The sequence below is a fragment of the Musca vetustissima genome, unplaced genomic scaffold (genome assembly GCF_032173495.1).
Source record: "Musca vetustissima isolate MV318-11 ecotype Yass unplaced genomic scaffold, APGP_CSIRO_Mvet_v1 utg12501, whole genome shotgun sequence".
NCBI lineage: Eukaryota > Metazoa > Arthropoda > Insecta > Diptera > Muscidae > Musca > Musca vetustissima.
This window is the reverse complement of record NW_026889469.1, coordinates 94,141-113,888: the sequence shown is the minus strand read 5'-3', so window position 1 is coordinate 113,888 and position 19,748 is coordinate 94,141. Positions and strand designations below refer to the sequence as shown.

The following is a 19,748-nucleotide window of genomic DNA, read 5'->3' as shown; positions in this document are numbered from 1 at the left end:
TCCAATCTTTTTTTAACTTCATTACAGAGTACAAATCGTGCTAATACCGTCAGTTTGGAAGACACGTTTACAATTGCCCGCCCAGCTGTAGTGCCGAATTCTGCCGCCACCGGTTCACTGGCCTCGAGTAGTTTACGATTTGTACAGCCAACTAAAAGCCAGACATCATCCTTACGTTTTAAAGGCTATGCCAGATTTGATGTGGAATAAAATAGATAAAATTGTATACTCTAAGATTCTTCCAGTGCTCAATTGTGTAATTTGTTGTTATTTATATACTATTATTCTTTTTCTAATATTAAATTATGTTCCATAAGTCAAAATAATAATAATGAAATCTTTTGTAAATAGTTTCGATTAACAGGAATAAATATTTTATAGAAATTAATAAAAAAAACAATTTGGTGCAACAACTATAACGGACTACAAATAAATGAACATTTCTTTTATAATGGCTAAAATTTAACAATGACACAACGAATGAGTAGAAATCTGCTATCAAATTAAATTCATTTGTAGTTTCTTATTTCACTACATAATTTTGTGTTTTTTTATTTAATTTCGATATTTTATCTCCACAAATTCTTAAAGTGGCCAATTGTTTTATGATCTGCTCTTCTCGCTTTATTTTTTTCCTTTAAATCATGCGCACGATAAATTTGAAAGAAATAAATACTTTTTTAACTTTATTATTGTTCTTTTGTAATTTTAATTTGAGTTTTACACTGTTAAGCGGCTCATCAGGTAAACTTGTTCTGTGTTCTTTCCATAATTTTTAATATTTTTTTCTGGAGAGACAGATCTTCACACAAAATATCTTTATTTCGCCTCCAAATTTTATCAAACTCGGCTTAAATATTCCTTATTACCTTTATACATTCCGTGGCAATATTTGGTTGAACATTCATCGTTATAAATAGGATTTCCAATGGCATTTTATTTGTTGTTTTCGAGTTGAAAATATGCATACAATCATTTATAATATTCAAAATCGTCATAGAATAAGTATTGTGTAGATATTTTGCATAAAAATATTTTAAATACTTATATTTTTGTACGCAGCTCCCTTTAAATTTATTAGCGAAAAATTTCGCACAAAATTTCATCACATTCTCCCACTTTCTGTAATTCAGAATAACTAATTTTTCCCCAAAGCGGATTTCTTCGCTGTTGAACTTGATTTAGAAAAAAGGAAAGTGAAAATGCGAAAAAAAATTCGCTGCGAGTTCTGGTTCAGAATAACTTTAAAGGGAAGACTCCCTTCAGCTTGTCTATAAAGACTCCCTACAGCTCGTCTATAAATCTCCCTACAGCTCGTCTATAAGTCTTTCTACAGCTCGTCTAAAAAGACTCCCTACAGCTCGCCTATAAAGTCTTTCCTCAGCTCGCCTATAAAAACTCCATTCAGCTCGCCAAGGAAAGCTCCCATTAGCTCGCCCCATTAAAATCCCTTAAAATCACTATTATATCTCCCGTATTAAATAAAACAATATTAAATATTCTTTTTTTCATTTACTTTTTACAAATATTTGTTGTTTTAAAACTTTATTCATCATCATCATGTTGTTGTGGTTGGTTGATCGTTTTGTTTTTTTATTTCTTTTAGATTTTTATTTATTTACGTTTTTTTGATGAATTCATTATCATTAGCATTCATCGACATATTCTTCTTCATTATCATCTGTTATGATTTTTTGTTATTACTGTTTATTTGAGAATATATGTATGTTGTAATGTATGTAATAATGTGTGTTTAATGTAGAGATGTTATAGATCATAATAATAATTATTACGATATATAATTATTATGATGGAGGATGTTAATTTTTGTTTGTTTGAATTATTAGTTTTTGTTTTCTGGTAATGTGGGTCTCTGTTACAGATTTGCTTTACTGATGTGGTTATTCTGCCTGGGATCAACTTCTTGGTGTGGTATTTTTATGTATATTTGTTTTTATTTATTTTGTGTATGATTTTTGTTTATAATTAACACTAAAATACTTATTTAAACATCTCCATTTTGCAATCATTAATTTTTTGTCTCTTTTTTAATTTTTTTATTCAGTTCTTATATACTAATTAAGATTTTCTTTTTCGGTTTGGATGCTAAGTTTTTTGTGTATTTTTTTTTTTTAATTTTTGAAAAAACATTTTACAATTTTTTTGTTATATTTTTCTTTTGTCTTATTATTATTTCTTTATAAATAATTTATTTGTTTTTCTTTTTTTTAGCAAAATTCCCATTACAGATTATTATTATTTTTATAATTATTGTTTAGTAATTAGTTTAGGTTTCCCACATTATGTTTGTTGTTGGTTTTTTAATATGTATATTTAAAAATTATATTTTTTTGATTTAAAACTTTTTTTTTGTTTTCTGTGTAAATTCATTTGTATATAAATTAATAAAAATATAAATATTAAAAAAATGTAAACGCTTTGCTTTGCTAATATTACAAACTAAAAAACAGGACGTTAAATTTTATAAATAATAATAATAAAAAAATGTATTTCTAAAACGTAATATTTTTTTAATTTTTTTATTTATTTATTTTTTCTTTTTTTTCAATATTTAATATTAAAATATATTGTTTTATATATATATGTATATGTGTACATTGTTGTTATCATTATTGTAAATAATAAAAATTAAGTAAAACTGTTTTATTATTTCTAAATATAATAATTAATATATATATAGTAGGTGTGTTTTATATTTGTATGTTTTTTTATTTTTATTCTCATAAATTTGTATTACTATTAATTAATATAACTATATTTAAACTTTTGTACAAGAATTCCATAATAATATTATTATTATTTTTTTTAATATATAAATATTTGCCATAGTGTTGGTTGTGTATACAATGAAGACCATAAAATGTTTATTACAATAGTTCAAATATATACATAAAAAAACTAACCGGACATAAGGAAAAATACAAGGCCATCTATTAAATTTTGGAAAGGATGCCTAAAATGTATATGATCTATGGTTACAAAAAATGATTCTTTGTGAAACAAGACAAGAATTCCACACAACAAAAGGAACAACAAATATAATACAAGAGCAAAATGACAAAAATTAGTGTACAAGCTAAGGATGTGGTACAACAAACACAAAGAGCACAATCTAAATAAGAATCTGGCCCACACAACAGTTTAAAAACTCTAATTTAAATATGGAAGCCGCCTTAACCTATTTTATAAATAAATATCACGGACAGGGCACATAGCCCTACAAAAATTTATAAATTTTTTAAAAACAAAAATTATTGAAATCTCTCAAAACAATAATTAAAATGTCCGCAAATGTTGTTATCAGAAGAATGTTTGAAAGCAGGTATCAATTATAACTACTGCTGAGATGTTCAGAATTTGCCAAACAACAACATATTTATATTTCCGTTTAAAATTTCCTGCCGTTTATAAAAGCTTCATGAACTAAAGTTCTTACTGAAGACCTTGGCATCCAGCTCGTCAATCAATTTTCTATGAAGGCTACTCAATAAAATACACTCTGCCCCTGAGCCTCAGCACAGGACGACAATGACTCCCTTCAGTTCGTCTAGAGAAACTCCCTTCAAATAGTTTAGAGACTCCATTTAGCTCGCCTATAAAGGCTCTCTTCAGTTCGTATATAAAGACTTATAGAAACTTCCTTCAAATCGTGTATAAAAACTCCCTTCAAATCGTCTATAAAGACTCCCTTCAATTCGTCTATAGGGACTCCCTTCAGTTCGTCTATAAAGACTTCCTTCAGTTCGTCTATACAGACTCCCATCAGTTCATCTATAAAGACTCCCTTCAGTTGGTCTTGAGACTTCCTTCAGGTCGTCTATAGACTCCCTTCAGTTCGTCTATAAGGACTCCCTTCAGTTCGTCTATAAGGACTCCCTTCAGGTCGTCTATAAAGACTCCCTTCCAGCAAATGCCACACTGAATTAGAGGAAACCATTTCAATTCAAAATCCCTTTTCCAAATAAAAAAAGCCAATTGAAAAAACTAGAAAAAAATAAAACCAAATTTAAACTTTGTTTAAATATAAATCATAGATATTTAATATCGAATATGTGTGTGTATATATAAAAAAATTGTAAAACTGTCATTGACAATAAGAGAAAAATAATAAAAAATAAAAACATTAAAAATATATATATAAATGTATGCAAAGAATTTGTTTGTTTTTTTTTTATATTACAAAATTTTTTATTATGTTTTTTTTTTCAGCTGCTTTGAATAAACTTTTACTACAAATCCTTAATGAATTACATCTCATGAAAGCCAAAAAGTTTTTATTTTTTAAGTATTATTTTTTTATTTAATTTAAATATATATATATAAATTTATAAGTACCTATATAGTATTTTAAGATTTGTTTTCAGGATCTGTCTAATTTTTTGTAAATTAAATTTTATACAATAGTTTTGAATTTTTTTCGCTTATTAATCTAAAGAAGAAAATGAAAAACGGATACAAATAAATTTCGATACCCCTGGGGAAAGGTATGACTTTTGGGCGGTTAAAAAAAGAGGGACAGAGTTTGGAGGAAATTAAAAATAGAGTTTTTGTTATATCATTTTTATTGTTTGTTTATTTGTATTATACAATATTCTTAATTAGATCAATTCAATTTCTAGTTGAGAGTTTTTGTTATTTTTTTTTTTTAGATCCTCATATATAAATATTTGTAAACTGTACAAAAAATATGATTTTTTTAATACTTTTATGTGTGTTGGGAGATGTGTTCCAAGATTTATGGGAATTTTTTACTACTATCGTCGGTAGTAGCTTAAGGAAAATATATAGGGGGCGGGGGGCAAGGTAGATTTCTTCGTTTATACTATTTTTGTTTTCTCTAAATGGTCCATTTACGTTTTTCGTTTTAGTTTTATAAACTTAGCCATCCATTTGGAGTTTGTTCTGTTGCAATTTGATTTGGTAACAACACGTTCTTCTGGGTGCCTTCATCAAATAATTCTTCAATGAAATCAAAATCTATACTGCATAATTTGAAATCCTCTAACAAAATATTCAGCAAATGCAACATTAAATTAATATTGGGAATACATGTCGAGCTTGAAGACCGGTAGAGGTTTAGATTTAATATTACCAATGACATATGATACACCAAAAAAAATTGTTTTAGGAACTTTCCCTAAACCCAATGGGCGCCTTTATAGTAAGGCCTTTCAGTTAGTCTATAATAACGATCTAGCTCATGCATAGAGACTCACATCAGATCGTCTATACAGTATCCTTGCAGCTAGACAATAAAAGATTCCCTTCAGTTCGAGAGACTCCCTTCAGCTGGTATATAAAAACTCCATTCAGCTGGTCTATAAAGACTTCCTACAGCTCGTCTATATAGACTCATTCAGTTTGTCTATAAAGATACCCTTCAGTTCGACAGACTCACTTCAGTTAGTACATAAAGACTCCCTTCAGGTCGTCTATAAAGTCTCCTTTCCGGTCGTCTATAAAGACTCCCTTCAGCAAGTCTTTAAAGACTTCCTTTAGGTCGTCTGTAAAGACCCCCTTCAGGTCGTCTATAAAGACTCCCTTCAGGTCCTTCAGTGAACATAGAAATTATGTGGATTTGTTCGAAATCAACAAATTATGCAGTCTAATTCAGATTACTTGATTACTCGCACCCAAAATATGTTTTATTGGGGAGCAATGGATTGGAGTCTAATTTTTTACATTTCTGATTTTTTGCAAATAATTTATTTAAATTTTCTTTTTTATTTGTTTTCTCTTTGAGGGAATTTACCATCATAATTTGTTTATATTTATGTATTTTATGTATATCATTTATAATAATAATTGTTTTTTGTTGTTGATTTGTTGTTTTAATTTAAATTTACAAAAACTAAATTTAAAATAATAAAATAAAAATATTTAATTAATTTATCTCTTAATGCCATTTACCAGTAAATTGTTGTTGTTGTAGCTGCTGTTGCATTCTTCAGTAATGGTTTACTTATTTGTTGTTGTTGTTGTTTTCGGCTTCCACACTCGTCTTGTGTCTTGGCTTCCTCGACTTAAGATTGTGCGGCTGCATCTTTATTTTATCGCGAAGAGGAGGGTGATGCCAGGCAATTAAATTGCAGGCAGCGGCGGCCGTGGCGGCATTTACGCAGGCATTTGCATTTGTTCCTTCATTCATTCATCATCATCATGGCAAGACGCATTCATAATTCGATATACTATTTTTGTTTAGCTTTTACATATTGCAGAAGATGCCAATGCCGCCGAGCGTGGAGCGCACGTTCCTTAACTCAGCAAACAGCTCCTCATTATCCTTCTCTACTCTCCTCCTCTCACCAAGGCCTTCGGCGTCGTCATTTACGGTTGCTTGGAAACTGCAGCCATTGAGGACCACAAATGTTGCAGCATAGCCGAGCCTAGACCCTCCTTGACACTGTTCATCATGGCTACCGCTAATAATGCACTTGTCTCATCTTCGTCGGCGGTGGTACTAGTGGAGCTGCTATGAGCAGCCGATGAGGCTGATAATGCTGCTGCCGTTTGTGATTCCAATGATGTGGTGGCCGCCGCCGTTGTCATTTCAGCATGATATTGTTGCTGATGATGGCTTCTGTTGTTGATGTTGTTGTTATTGGATGTCATTTTGTTGCTGCCATTTGTTGTGTTGATGTTGTTGCTGCTGGTATTGGAATTATTGATGGCGGAGCTGGAGGAGGAAGAGGCATTGTTACTAATATTCATCTTCTGTTCATCAATATCTGTTGCTGCTGCTGTTGTTGTTTGTGGCTGTTGCGGTTGTTGTACGAGGTTGGTTTGTTCGGGCGGTTATTGCATGAAATAGTCGTTGGGTTCTGTATCTTTTTCAAATCTTTTGGCTTCTTCGTGCATACTCTCTTTGATTTTTAATATAGCCGCCGATTCTGTTTGATCATTTTCACCAGGTCCACCAAAGCCGCCGAGATTGTAGTCACCCATACCGCTGCCGGAATCTTCACGTGGCGTTCCAGGTCCTCCATTGGCCGGTGAGTTTTTCATACCATCGAGACCGGTGCCGTCGCCCGCTCCGCCATTAAGTACAGGACCCATTGAATTTGGACCACCACCCATAGGACCCATGCCGCCGGGACCACCGCCTCCCCCATCAGGTCCACCGCCCATGGGAAATTCGGGTTTCATTAGTGAATACATGTTGTCGCCAGGACCGCCGGGGCCCGCTTGTGTGTTATCTTGTGGTGATGGCATAATAGGTGTTCCCGGTCCCGGAGGACCATTTGAGCCTGGACCGGGACCATAATTACCCGGTGACGATGATGAATACGCGTTCATGGGCGCTGTCGCATTCGGCTGCCATTGAGGTGGTCGGCCGCCAGCTCCCATACCCATCGGTGGCATTCCTCCGGGACCGGGCGCTGGACCTCTCATACCTCCAGGTCCGCCATAACCCATTGGACCGCCCATACCGCCGGGTCCTCTGGGTGGATTCATGCGAGGATTCATTGGACCCATGCCACCCGGCCGCGTTGGATCCATACTATTGGGCATCATAGGTTGGCCAGGAGGTCCGTTGAACTCATTACCCATTCCTTGCATACGCACGCCTGGTCTGGGACCACCTGGATATCGTGGACCGCCCATAAATGGCGGTTGTCCCGGCATCATCTGTGATGGTGGAGGCTGTGGACTTGACGCATGTGTAGGCGGTGAAGGTCTCATCGTTGAACTGGGGAAGAAATTTGCACCCATTGGGCCGCCCGGTCCCATCGGACCATCACTTCCTGGAGGCATCTGGCCTAAAGGACTGGGTGCTGGACCGCCAGCACTGTGTGGACCACCAGGGCCAATTCCGTTTACACCATAGCCCGAACTGACAAATCCATAATCGTGGAAGGCTTTTGCCTCTGATGAGTGATCGCACTGGTCACGTCTTTCGGGGGCGGCACAGTACAGATCCCAAAATACGCACCACCATGTGTGCAAAAAGCCCGGTGGCTCGCCCAGTGTGATGTTCTTTTCCCATCGAATTTCGGAGAGGAACGTTTGTGCTGCCTTTTGTGCTCCGACATGTAGCAGGTATTCGTACACATACAGAGCTAATTTTTCACGGGCCTGAGCATCTGAAGGCACCGATGAGGTTTTAGATTTGCCATACATTTTTGTTAGTTATACTGTTGCTGTTTCTGCTACGGCTTGCTTCTTGTCGAGAGATGATGGTGAGGTGGTTAGATAGATGTGATGTGTCAATGATTTTGGAGCTGCTTTCAGGTCCGGTGTGTGTGCCGGTGGAGAGGGCAGGGAAAACAGCCGCTGGCTCAACAACGTTGATTCCGGCGGTCAGTTTATGCTGCTGCTCGCCACTCTTGCTTGTGTCGCTCGCTCGTTGGCGATTGGCGCTCTCTCACCCTGTATTTGTTGGTTTTTTTACTTTGAGTTTATTTTCTCTTGACTTTTTATATTTTGTTGACTGAGTTTTGTTGAAATGTCTTCTTCTTGTATTGTACTTGGATGATGACTTTCAGCACAAAATGTGAACCAAACGCCAATGAAAATATGAAATCACAAAAACAATTCAATTTTAAATTTTTTGTTTTTTCTTTATATTCGTATGTTCGTCGGTTTGGTTTTTCTCACCCCCAACCAATCATCATTTTTTCTTCTTCAATTCCTTTGGTTGGTTTATCCTATATTTCCTCGGTTGCTTCTTCCAATTTTTTGTTCAATTCTTTCGGATTTACCTCTGGTTCGTCGTCGGTTTTTATTTTATTCCCTTGTTTTTGTATATGCCGCGCCGCACCGTCCTTCTTTTATCGGTGTATCTTTCTTAATGTTTGTTTCTCCTTCTCGTTGTCGTTGCGTTGTTGCCGTCGTCGTCGTGTCTTCTCACTTCAACTATTTTTGTGTATTTTTGCGACTCCATTCATTATTAAATTTTGGTGGTGGTGTTTACGCGGCGTTAACTTTTATTTAAATTGTGTGTTTTCAGTGTTTCTTTTCCGTCCTGTCCGGTTCGGTTTGACTTTATTTGATGTTGAGTTTTCTGCTTATTCTTCTTCTTCCTCTGCTATTCTTCTTTGACGGATTCAGCACAGTTCGGTTCGGTTCAGTTTCAGTTGTTGCATTAAATCCACACAAAACACAAAAAATGAAACACCAATTGATTTTTTTGTTTGAGGGTTTCCCTGTGTGTGTGCGTGAGTTTCTTTCACCTATATCCTCTCATCTGATTTATACACGACTAATACCATCAAAATTTAGTTCATATTTGTCTTCTTGTATCTGCTGTGCTTGCTTGCTGCTGCTGGTGCTTCTTCTTCGTTTTACCGTTTCTTTTTTGCCTTTTTATTATTATTACTGTTGCTGTTGTAGTTGCTTTTGTTATTGCTGCAGCTGAGACGTCGCTGCGGCTGCCTGCTACTGCCGTCGGTGTAGTACTTGATTATTATGCTTGTTCTTGTTGTTGTCGCTCTGGTTGCGTTGCGGCGTTGATGATGATGACAGTATATTTAGATGTGTGTTTGTGTGTATGTTTGCTTGTGGGATTGTGTTGTGTAGCTAGCACTGCTGCTGCTTCTTCTACTTCTGCTTGTGTGTTGAGTTCGTTTGCGCTGCTGAACAACCACCTCATTCGTTTTTAGTTTTTTTTTTGTATTTTGATGTGTTTGTTGTTGTTATTATTTCTGCCGCCTGCTATACACTCTTCTTGTTGTGCCACTCTTTTGTTAGAGCACCACTGTTAGTATTGATTTTTTCTCTCTTTCACACTCACACGAATTCTCCCCCGTTCAATTTGGTGTGTGATGATGATGGGGTTTTGTTGTTGTACGACGTTTCGCAAACTGAAAATGTAGAGGGAAAAAAGAAGGCAAAAATTCAATATGAAAATAAAATTCAAGATAAGAAAATAAATGTAATGAAAGAATTGCCAAAATGTACAGTGCGAAACAATATTGCAAATTTGGTGATTTTTTTCAATTTCGTATGTTTGCAAATTATTAGAAATTGACGTTGTATTTGTCGTTAATGTTAGGCTGTGTTTACACTGCGCGTAGCCATTGGTCATGATCGCATTAATGCTTTTTTCGCTTTTTTTTATAAGCAATGGAATGGGTACTTTAAAGCCCGCTCCGTTTATTAAATTCAGCATAATGCAAATGTATATTTTGTCGATGTTAACGGACAAATCTAATATTAGATTAATACGGCGTTTACATTGTATCGGATTCCGTTAACCCAGTGGATTTTACTTATCAATTCCATTGTATATATGTCAAATAAATCTTCATTGAGTAGGTTAACCCGGTAAAAAAACATGACTATAATAGTTCAAAAATCAATGAATAAAAAATAAATTATAAAACGAAACAACTCTATCTATTTCAGAACTGCACGAATTTACTCATCTTTACTATTATAAAAGAAAATTTATTATCGTAGTAAAAATTTATACATTTTTAACTGGTGAAACTTTGCAAATACAGATTTTCATATATTGCATTGACATCACTGTTTTGATAAACGTACATAGAAGGGAAGGACAGGAGAGAACGAAGACGAAACACTGAAATTATACCTTTCAAATGGATTGCCAAGTTGCAGTGAACTGTTGTCGACTAAACGTTTGTGTAGAAGATACTTGAACAACGAAATATCACGTTGTTCACGTTGTAGCATGTCGAATATTTTGAATTGAAGTTGGCATCCCTAGGAATCAGTTGAAATTAAAGAAAAAAAAAAGGTTGACGATGATAAGCTCCAGATGCACCCCGGTACAAAATCGGTATGATTACAATATGCATTACAATATATACTGTTAGATATTTCATTTACTAGAATCGAAATTAAGGTTTATTATAAATTGCTTTTCGACCCACGACGAAACTCCCGAAAATGCCTCAGGAAATTTCGCGTCGTTCCTGATAGTCGATGAAACAACTATCGAGAAGAATTATATTCAAGTAACTCATGTACTTATGTTACATCTTACAAAAAAATTGTAATTTGCAACTTATGATACGAGGCTATCCAGCAATATAGTCCTCCCAGCCTACAAATTTACCATCGAACAATGACTACAAAATAACTCTGCCTAATATACGTTATTTCGTTAGTCATTGTTGAATTCCAGGACATAGTAAAATCAAGGAAAAAGTTTCCGATGCAGAATTTTCTCCACCTTCGTCTACTGCTTTCATCATTATACAAAATTGCACCTTCGACTTCTTTGAGGTTTTTTCTGCTGTTTTTTTTTGCGTTTTTGCATATCTTTTCTTATGAAATAAAATTGAATTTAAAATCCCTCCAGCATGAGAGAGCTTAACTATATTCCTAGATCTGAAGAGGTTATTAAATATACTACAATGTGAATTGCCCTTAGGTATTGGAGAACCCCAAATATCATTTTTTCCATGGCTTCCACACATCGCCATTTTCTTCTAGCTTGTTTTCCACATCCGTGGCGACATCACCATTTTCTTCTTCATTACGAGATCTAATTTTTTTCATAGACTTCTGGTTCTAACCTATGGATTTTCTAACCATTCTCCAGTGATCTTTCTACCACTGAAACTTTATCCACCAGCGTCATTAGACTGTCTCGCTCTTCACTTTCTGAATGTATGTATATTCATTCCAAAGTGAGGGCTTGTCCGCCATACGATTCAATATGAAGAATATATCTTCAGAAAACTGCACATCTGAAACTACTGGAATAAAAATTTTGATCTTCATATATGTCTTCAAATATTTCATTTGGATTAAGGCTTTCTTTTTTGACATTCTAGGTACATAATTCATTTTTCACGACGTCACATCGGTCAATTACATAACCGGCTTCAAAGAATATATATTCCAAACTAATTCTCTGATTTTGTTCATCTTCAATGTCGTCAAAGAAATGCACATTAAATTTAAACGCTCTCAGTTTTTTATTTTAGGTTATATTCCAATTTTATATTTTCGACGTCAATTTTGAGCGCCAATTGCTGAAGATCTTGCAACTCCTCCTCAAGTATATTCAACCATTCCATAAATTGGGCCATTTTGCGGATGGATATTCGCGATTCCAAATGCGTACACATGGCGTTAAACTCTTCGGCTTTTCGAGTAAATCGCCTGTACTGTTCCTTCCTCCCATTTTCATCAAATCTTTTTTCCAAAGACTCTATGGAAAAATCTAATTCTTTCTCCATCTTATTGTGTTAAATAAAAAAACTGTTCACTTCGTAGAACAGAAAATCTCTAAAAATTCTTGAGCTCCTCACTCAAAATTGTTATTACTTTTTCCCTAAGTCAATTGGTTAAAATGATTTCTTTGCTTATTCCACTGAGTCTCTTACCACGGGTGGAGAAAAACTCAGTTTTTCAAAGGACCAAAAAAATTTATTTATATACACTGACAGCCGCAGCTCGTCTACAGAGCATATGTTAAATTGTTTCTAGCTCCACTTCGTCCTCACATAGACGACAGTAATCCTCTCCGCTGGAGTCCAATTTCGAAGTGAGTGATCTAATCATGCAGTGACCTGTTATGATCCCCACAATGATTTTAATCTCTCTCTCCCTTCTTCGATGAGAGAATTCAGGTCAGATAGCTTTTGAGATTCTAAAACCAGGTTCTCTCGACCATATGTTATCGACTACTTCGGATGTTGCCAATGATTGGACGACTGTGAACCCCAACGAGCTCGAGCTTGACGGCTATCTCGTTCCCTTCTATGTTGTTAAGTCCTGTGACACAACATAAATTTACTATCCGTCGTATATAATGCAGAGCGGACTTGCAATCAAGAACTGCTTTTGAATTTGTAGTTCACGACTCCAAACCTTTAGGGCCGCCTGACTATCGACATATATAGTCACCGGTCCCGTCCGTATTATCGGCAGTAAGTGTTTTGACTATCTCTGTCGCTTTCGTGATTGCAAGGATTTCTGCTTGAAAAACTCTACAATGATTGTTAAGGTTATATGAGTTGTATATTTCTAATTCCCTACAGTAGACGCCTGCACCAGTGCCTTACTTGCACTTGTTAACTTGTACTTCACTTTACGGGTACCTCTCAAAAGATTTGGTAATATCAACAACATTTCTGAACCAACCCAACACCAGCTATGTGAAAAAATTTCCTTGTAAAATTTCCCAAGCATTGTAGTGTTCTAAGTTTCATATCTTATGATCCAAAACAGATACATCTACAAATCCTATATCATTTAGGACAGCATGGGTAAGGGACTTCAATGAATCGTTGTTCGATTTTATAGAGTTTTCTTACGGTATATCACCATTTAATAGAAAAGTATTTTCATACGCTTTTAAATGATGCCCATTTTGCATTAATCGGTTCGGTAGAACCGGTTACGAAACATCTCTAGTTTAGTAAAAACGATAAGATTTTTCTGACATTTTTTCCAGATGTAAGTATTTTTACCCTAAGCGTGATTTTACACTGGGATTAGGATTGGGATTAGTGTTGAGAGTTTTTTCTCTCTCTCATTGGTGGAGTTGCAAACTATTGCCACAGTTAGCGTGGTTTTATATTTACCGGGATCGGGATCGGTGTTGAGAGTTTCTCTCTCTTGAGAGAGTAATTAGAGTTGCGCTATTTTTAATTTTGTAACAAACGTACTTTTTGTCCACAAAAGGTACGAATTGACATAAACGTACCAAAACAAAAATTAGATTTTTTTTATTATTCGTGAATACATTTACGCTTAAATTATAATATATATTATTTATGCAAATAACTGGTACAAATATTGGCCAATATTTCTCGATAATTATGATTTATTATCATTTGAAGTAGAATTTGAGGTACCTTTTCGTACGTTTTTGTTCCTACCTGTGGTAATGTTTTCCAACACAATTCACAATTTACCACTGAGAGAGAGAGAAACTCTCAACACCGATCCCGATCCCCACAAATATAAAACCACGCTTAGGAATAAAAAAGTACGAAAAGGTACTTAAAAAGGTAATTATCGAGAAATATTGGCCAATATTTATACCAGTTATTTGCATAAATAATATATGTTATAATTTAAGTGTAAATGTATTCACGAATAATAAAAAATCTACTTTTTGTTTTGGTACGTTTATATCATTTCGTACCTTTTGTGAACAAAAAGTACGCTTATCACAAAATTAAAAATAGCGCAACTCTAATTACCCTCTCAAGAGAGAAAAACTCTCAACACCAATCCCAATCACCAACAGTGTAAAACAACTCTAATTATGGGGATATATTTTTTTCTTGGGTGACGTACCCGGTTATTTGACCCGAAAGTTCGGGTACGGGTACCCGGTTAATTCCGGTTCTACGGATCCGGTTTATATAAAATGGGTATCAAGCTTATAAAAATATATCTCCATTGATGGGGTTATCTCAAACGGTTTTGGAGATACAGTCTAAAAACAAGGCAATTCTGTCGCGTAGCCGCTTCACTCAGTGGAACGGTATTTTTATAAGCTTTAAAATGATACCAACTTTATTTTAAACGGATCCGTAGAACCGGGTACCGGTATCCAACCTTCCGGATCAAATAACCGGGTACGTCCCACAAGAAAAAACATATCACCATAATAAAAAAAATTAAAACAGAAAAATTTTATGGTTTTTACTAAAAAGACATTCATTTCCATAAGCTAATCATGTTACAAACTCTTAATTGAAAATCTTAAGAAAGCGCTAAAAGGTACCCTATCTATTATGCCGGCATTTTAGGATAACATTTTTTTAAATCCAATGGGGAGTCTAATTTGCGTCAAGATTATGACGCGTGTAAACTAAGCTTGTAGCCCGGCTTTGGTTTAGCACGAAGACAGCAACACACAACTTTGTCATCATCACTCACAACTGCATTTTGACAGACAACAGCCTAACAGGTGGCAACTCACCGCTAACTCCAAAAAAAAGGCAATGACAAATAACATTTTTTCTTCATAAAAATAGTTGAAAATAATGATGATGATGAAAATAATCACCATAATCATTATTATGATAAAAAATATGTACTACTCTTCTATTGATTTAAAATAATGAAAGATGATGAATTTTGTTTCTAAGATGTGCGCTCTCTTTTTGTTGTTGTTGCTGTAAACAAACCTTGTTCGTATTTATCGTATAAATTAATATGCTGCCGAATATGATGGTGGTGATTTTGTTGTTGTTGCTGTCGTTCAATGATAATGGCTAAATGAAATATTAGAAACAACAACTACAATAATAACAGAAAAATACGTCCAGCAACAAAAATGTTATTGGCAGCGGTGCTGTTTGGTTGTTGCCTGCCTGATTGCTTGCCAGCTAACTGATAATGGCAGGTTGATGTTTGTTGTGTATTTGTGTATGAGCGTTGATGTTGTTTACTCTCCAAGAAATGCGAAGAAGATGACCAACAACAAGAACAATGTTGAAATCGTAACAAAAACACACCGAAAAAAATATTCTTCTCTTTGTGTACTTCTCTTCTTCTTTTGTTGTCTTAACAACTGACTGGCTGATTGACTGACAGACAGTCTTACTATATTATGATGACTTGTGTAATTAATTAAATTATTATTTTTTGCTTAAATTAAAGTAAACACAGCACTAATGCAAAATTTTCTTTACATGTTCGGTTTTTCTGTTTTAAATTGACTTGTGGAACGATTTTCTATTTGGTTTGTTCTTTCTCCTTAAGAAGTAATGATGATGTTTTTTACACTGCCAAATACCTTTGATGTTATTTACGTTAAGCTTTTGAACTTCATTTTATGTTATGTGTTGCTTTTTTCAATATTTAATTTACTTCTTTTTTGTTTTTATTTCACAAACAAATGGGTATTTTCTTTTTCATTTATAGTGGATGATAATATTACCACTTTGTTGTTTGCATTTAATATTTTATTTATCTGTTTTTATGTACTAAACACGCACTCCCTTGTTCACCCCTCTCTCTCACTCATTGTCACTTCATTACTTCACGCTCTCTCTTAACAATAATTCTAACTGACTGACGGCTAGCTCTTCTGCCATAGAACATGAACGCACACAAAATGTTATTATTATTATTGTTCTAGTTGACGGACGGTGGTGTTTTTGTTCCTCCCCCCTCTTTCTATTTCTTACTTCTTTTTTGCTGCTGGCTTGCCTTTGCTGATATCTACCTTTTTTAACCAAAAACAAAAAACACACACACAACACTCTTCTTCTTTTTTCCACCCGAGCGAGCGAACGAACGAACGAGATTTCACTATAATCTTTTTTCAATGTTGTTGCTGTGGTTTTTTTGTATGGCGAGCGTGTGTGCGTGTGTTTATGTGCTTGAATATGTTTGCATATGAGTATAGCTTTGCCTTCTTTTTCTCACTTTTTGTTTTTCATGTGTGTGCTTATTCTTATTTTTTGCGTTTGCACTCTTTCTCGCTCTCTCACTCTTACCCCCTCTTAACAAGTAAAAAAACACAGCAACACACACTCACACAAACAAACGGCTAATAACACTTGCTCTGTTGTTGTTTTTATTGCAGCTACTGCTGTTGTACACAAATTTGTGACAACGGCGCGATGTAAGGAGAGTAGAGTAAAAATGATGACAATACGACACAACGGACACTCACAGTTGATTTCGTCAATTTCTCAGCACTGCTACTGCGGCTGCCACATTTGTTGTCGCCGTTGTTGTTGTTGCTGCTGTTGTCGGTGGTGCTGCTATAGCTATTGTTTTTGTTGTGTATTTGTTTTTTTCGTCGCCTTCACCACCACTGATATTTTTTTATTCTTCTTTTCTTCTTCGTCGTCTTCTTCTCTATAAATCACATTAAAATTTTTTTCTTGCTTCAATGTGAAATTTTCATCGATATTTTTCACATCCAATTGCATTTTTACATGTTTCCATTGATCATATTTTTATCAATGTTGCTTCAAAATTTTTTTATTATTTTTTTTTGCTTTGTGGTATCTCTATACTTCACACTGTATGTATTATGAATTTTTTCTTCTATTTTTATTTGCCGTACGGCTTTTTTCACATACACGAATTTGTTTAAATTGCAAATTTTGTTAATTTCTTTTTCATTCTTTTTTCCTTTTTTGCTGATTTTATTCGAGAGAAAATCCGACAATTATTTGGTGTAAAATTTTCGCTACAAGTGCGTCTCGCGTTTGCTAGCGTATGGTCGAAGACGACAACGTATGGAGACAATACTCGAAAAACTGCACATACAAACGCATACAGTGCGCGCACACACACACACAGAGCAACATGAACGAACGAACGACTTTGCAATTTGCTTGGACACCACGAAAGCATACATGCATGCTCTGTCACACACACGACATGGCATTGTGATAAATTGTAATTTACATTAGCCAGTGACATCGTGTTGTCTCTTTTGCACAAAAACAATTTTCACAGAACCCAATTGGAAAAATTCTTATTGACATTTGAGAATTTTTGCAAAATGGAAAAATTAAGAGAAAACTTTAAATTAATTTGTAAATATACATATGCGTAGAACCTGTATTTTAGTATTTTGTTGGGTTATTCTCAATATGTGGAAAATTTCGCCTACATACATTGTAATTATTATTATCATCTTAATGGGAAATATATTGTTGCTTGCAAAAATTTCCAACTGGGATTTTTATATTTTATATACCTTTTTATATCTCCTTCGTAATTGGAATAGGGTTGCCAAGTGTTAATGCAATGCTATCCTTTTTATTCATTGTGTTGAGATGACTTATCCTGCCTTTTTGTTATTGTACAATGGGAAATTATCTTGTATAGTACTTTTACCTTGTACCAAATTTCGTTAATCCAGTGCTTATATGTCAAATAAATCGTCATAAGGTAGGCTAACCCGGTAAAAAAGTTATAATGTACATAACGTTTTAGATGCAGATTGTTCTATTCCTAGAGATTTCAGAAAATTCCCCTTCAATGTTCCTATTAAAATCAGCGGCAACTCTAAACTTAATTTTATTTTATCTATTTCGTACTCTTTTTAACCACCCTGTAGGAAATGTCTACAGTAAATCAGTATTGACTTACTATTGACATCGTCACCAATACTGTTGACCGACTATACCCAACACAATGCATTTTACTATTGACATTTAACATGTGCTTGTCATTGGAAATGAACTAGTGACTTGGTCAGTAGTAAGTCAGTAGTTTTTAGATATAGACACAGCGTCGCATATGTGGACACGGTCAGTAGTAAGTCAATAGTTTGTATATATAGACAAAAGGTCACATATGTCACTTGTAAATTTTTTATAATTTCTTTTGCTCAAAAATTTTTTCACCAATTAATTAATTTAATTATTACCATTAATAACTTTAAACTCGCGTTTTTAACGAAATATCTGTCTATTGCCGCCAACATATTTATAATTAAAGAAAAAAAGAAGAAGCATAACCATGCTCAGTTGGTTGTTAACATAACAAATGCTCCTTCTTATTACATGATATGTAGACAAGTTGTAGAAAATATGGAGACATGTCGCCACAATAGTAGACAAAGGCGATACAACACCCCACATTTCCTTCAGGGCAATTTCCATTTGCACATACATACACACATAACTACATATATATCGATTTCTCTATCTTTGTCGCACACCCACCCCTCCGTCTGTATGTTGTTTTGGTGTGCTGTATGGATGGTTGGTTAGCTGCTGCTGTTGGTTGTGACTCCCGGCATTTTCAAGTTTTATTGTTTTTTTTCGTTCTTCGTTTTAATTGCTTTCTACATACACACATATGTACATATAAGAATGAAACCACCACAATTTTGGAGATCTTTCTCGTTGTGAACTCTTTGCACACACAACAAATGACAATAATAACAGAATTTTTTGACAAGATTGGGGAAGTGACGCCGTTAAATAGGTGATGTGGTACTATGTTTTTTTTTTGAGTATTTATTATTGGTAAACGCAATTAAATTAATAAAATATAGTTATTAATAATTAATATCGTCTTTACATTTGTAATTTTATGCACTGTTCAATAAAATGCAGTATTTTTCTTTAAAAAAGAATGATAGGTTAACTAGCCGTTAAGCCATCAACGACGCCGTTGATTGTTTGATGTGCGTCTCTATTGTGTTTCATTGAAAGCTTGTGTAGTTCGCCGTTTTAGAAAGTATAAAATAAAGCTATAATGAGTATATATAAATAATATAGTTTTATGCATTATTTAATAAAAATTAACAATATTAATTGCGAAACATATGTGTACCGCATTGTATAAAATAACCGTTAAACCATCGTTGCTAAAGAGAGAACGATAGTGACGCCGTTCATTTGAGCAATTCACAGGGCAAGGTAGATTTAATAACCTTGTGTTTAAAGGGGACAATACAAATTGTAAAATTGTATTTTTTACATGTGATCAAGGCAATTGAAAATATTCGTTAATATTCCGCAACCAATTATTGATTCAGAATATACTGCGGATTTGTAAATATAGCTGTAATCAAAGTCCAAATGTTAAATACATTAGCTACGCTGATTCGATGGAATAGGAACGCTGAGGAACGGCCGAAGACAGGGCTGATGGCACTCCATGGTACAATTATAAAAGGTAACAGCAAATCCCAGCTGATTTGATTCCAACGTAATACTAGTGTCAATATGAATTTGACAAATTATGTTTTTAAAAATCACCCAACAGGAAAATTGGGAACGCATACAATTTGAAATTGTTCTTTATTAAATATGCTCCCGTATTCAATTTACTCAATCTGCCTGCTGGGAAAATTTCAGGAAGCAAAT

General features: G+C 34.5%; 1 protein-coding gene across 1 annotated transcript; it reads right to left on the bottom strand.

Moving 5' to 3' along the window:
• Window positions 1-6,748: 6,748 nt before the first annotated feature.
• Window positions 6,749-8,180, bottom strand: LOC133337174 (single-stranded DNA-binding protein 3). The gene has a single exon (XM_061545429.1). The coding sequence runs from the start codon at window positions 8,140-8,142 to the stop codon at window positions 6,817-6,819; it is 1,326 nt and encodes a 441-aa protein (XP_061401413.1). The 5' UTR covers window positions 8,143-8,180; the 3' UTR covers window positions 6,749-6,816.
• Window positions 8,181-19,748: the final 11,568 nt, after the last annotated feature.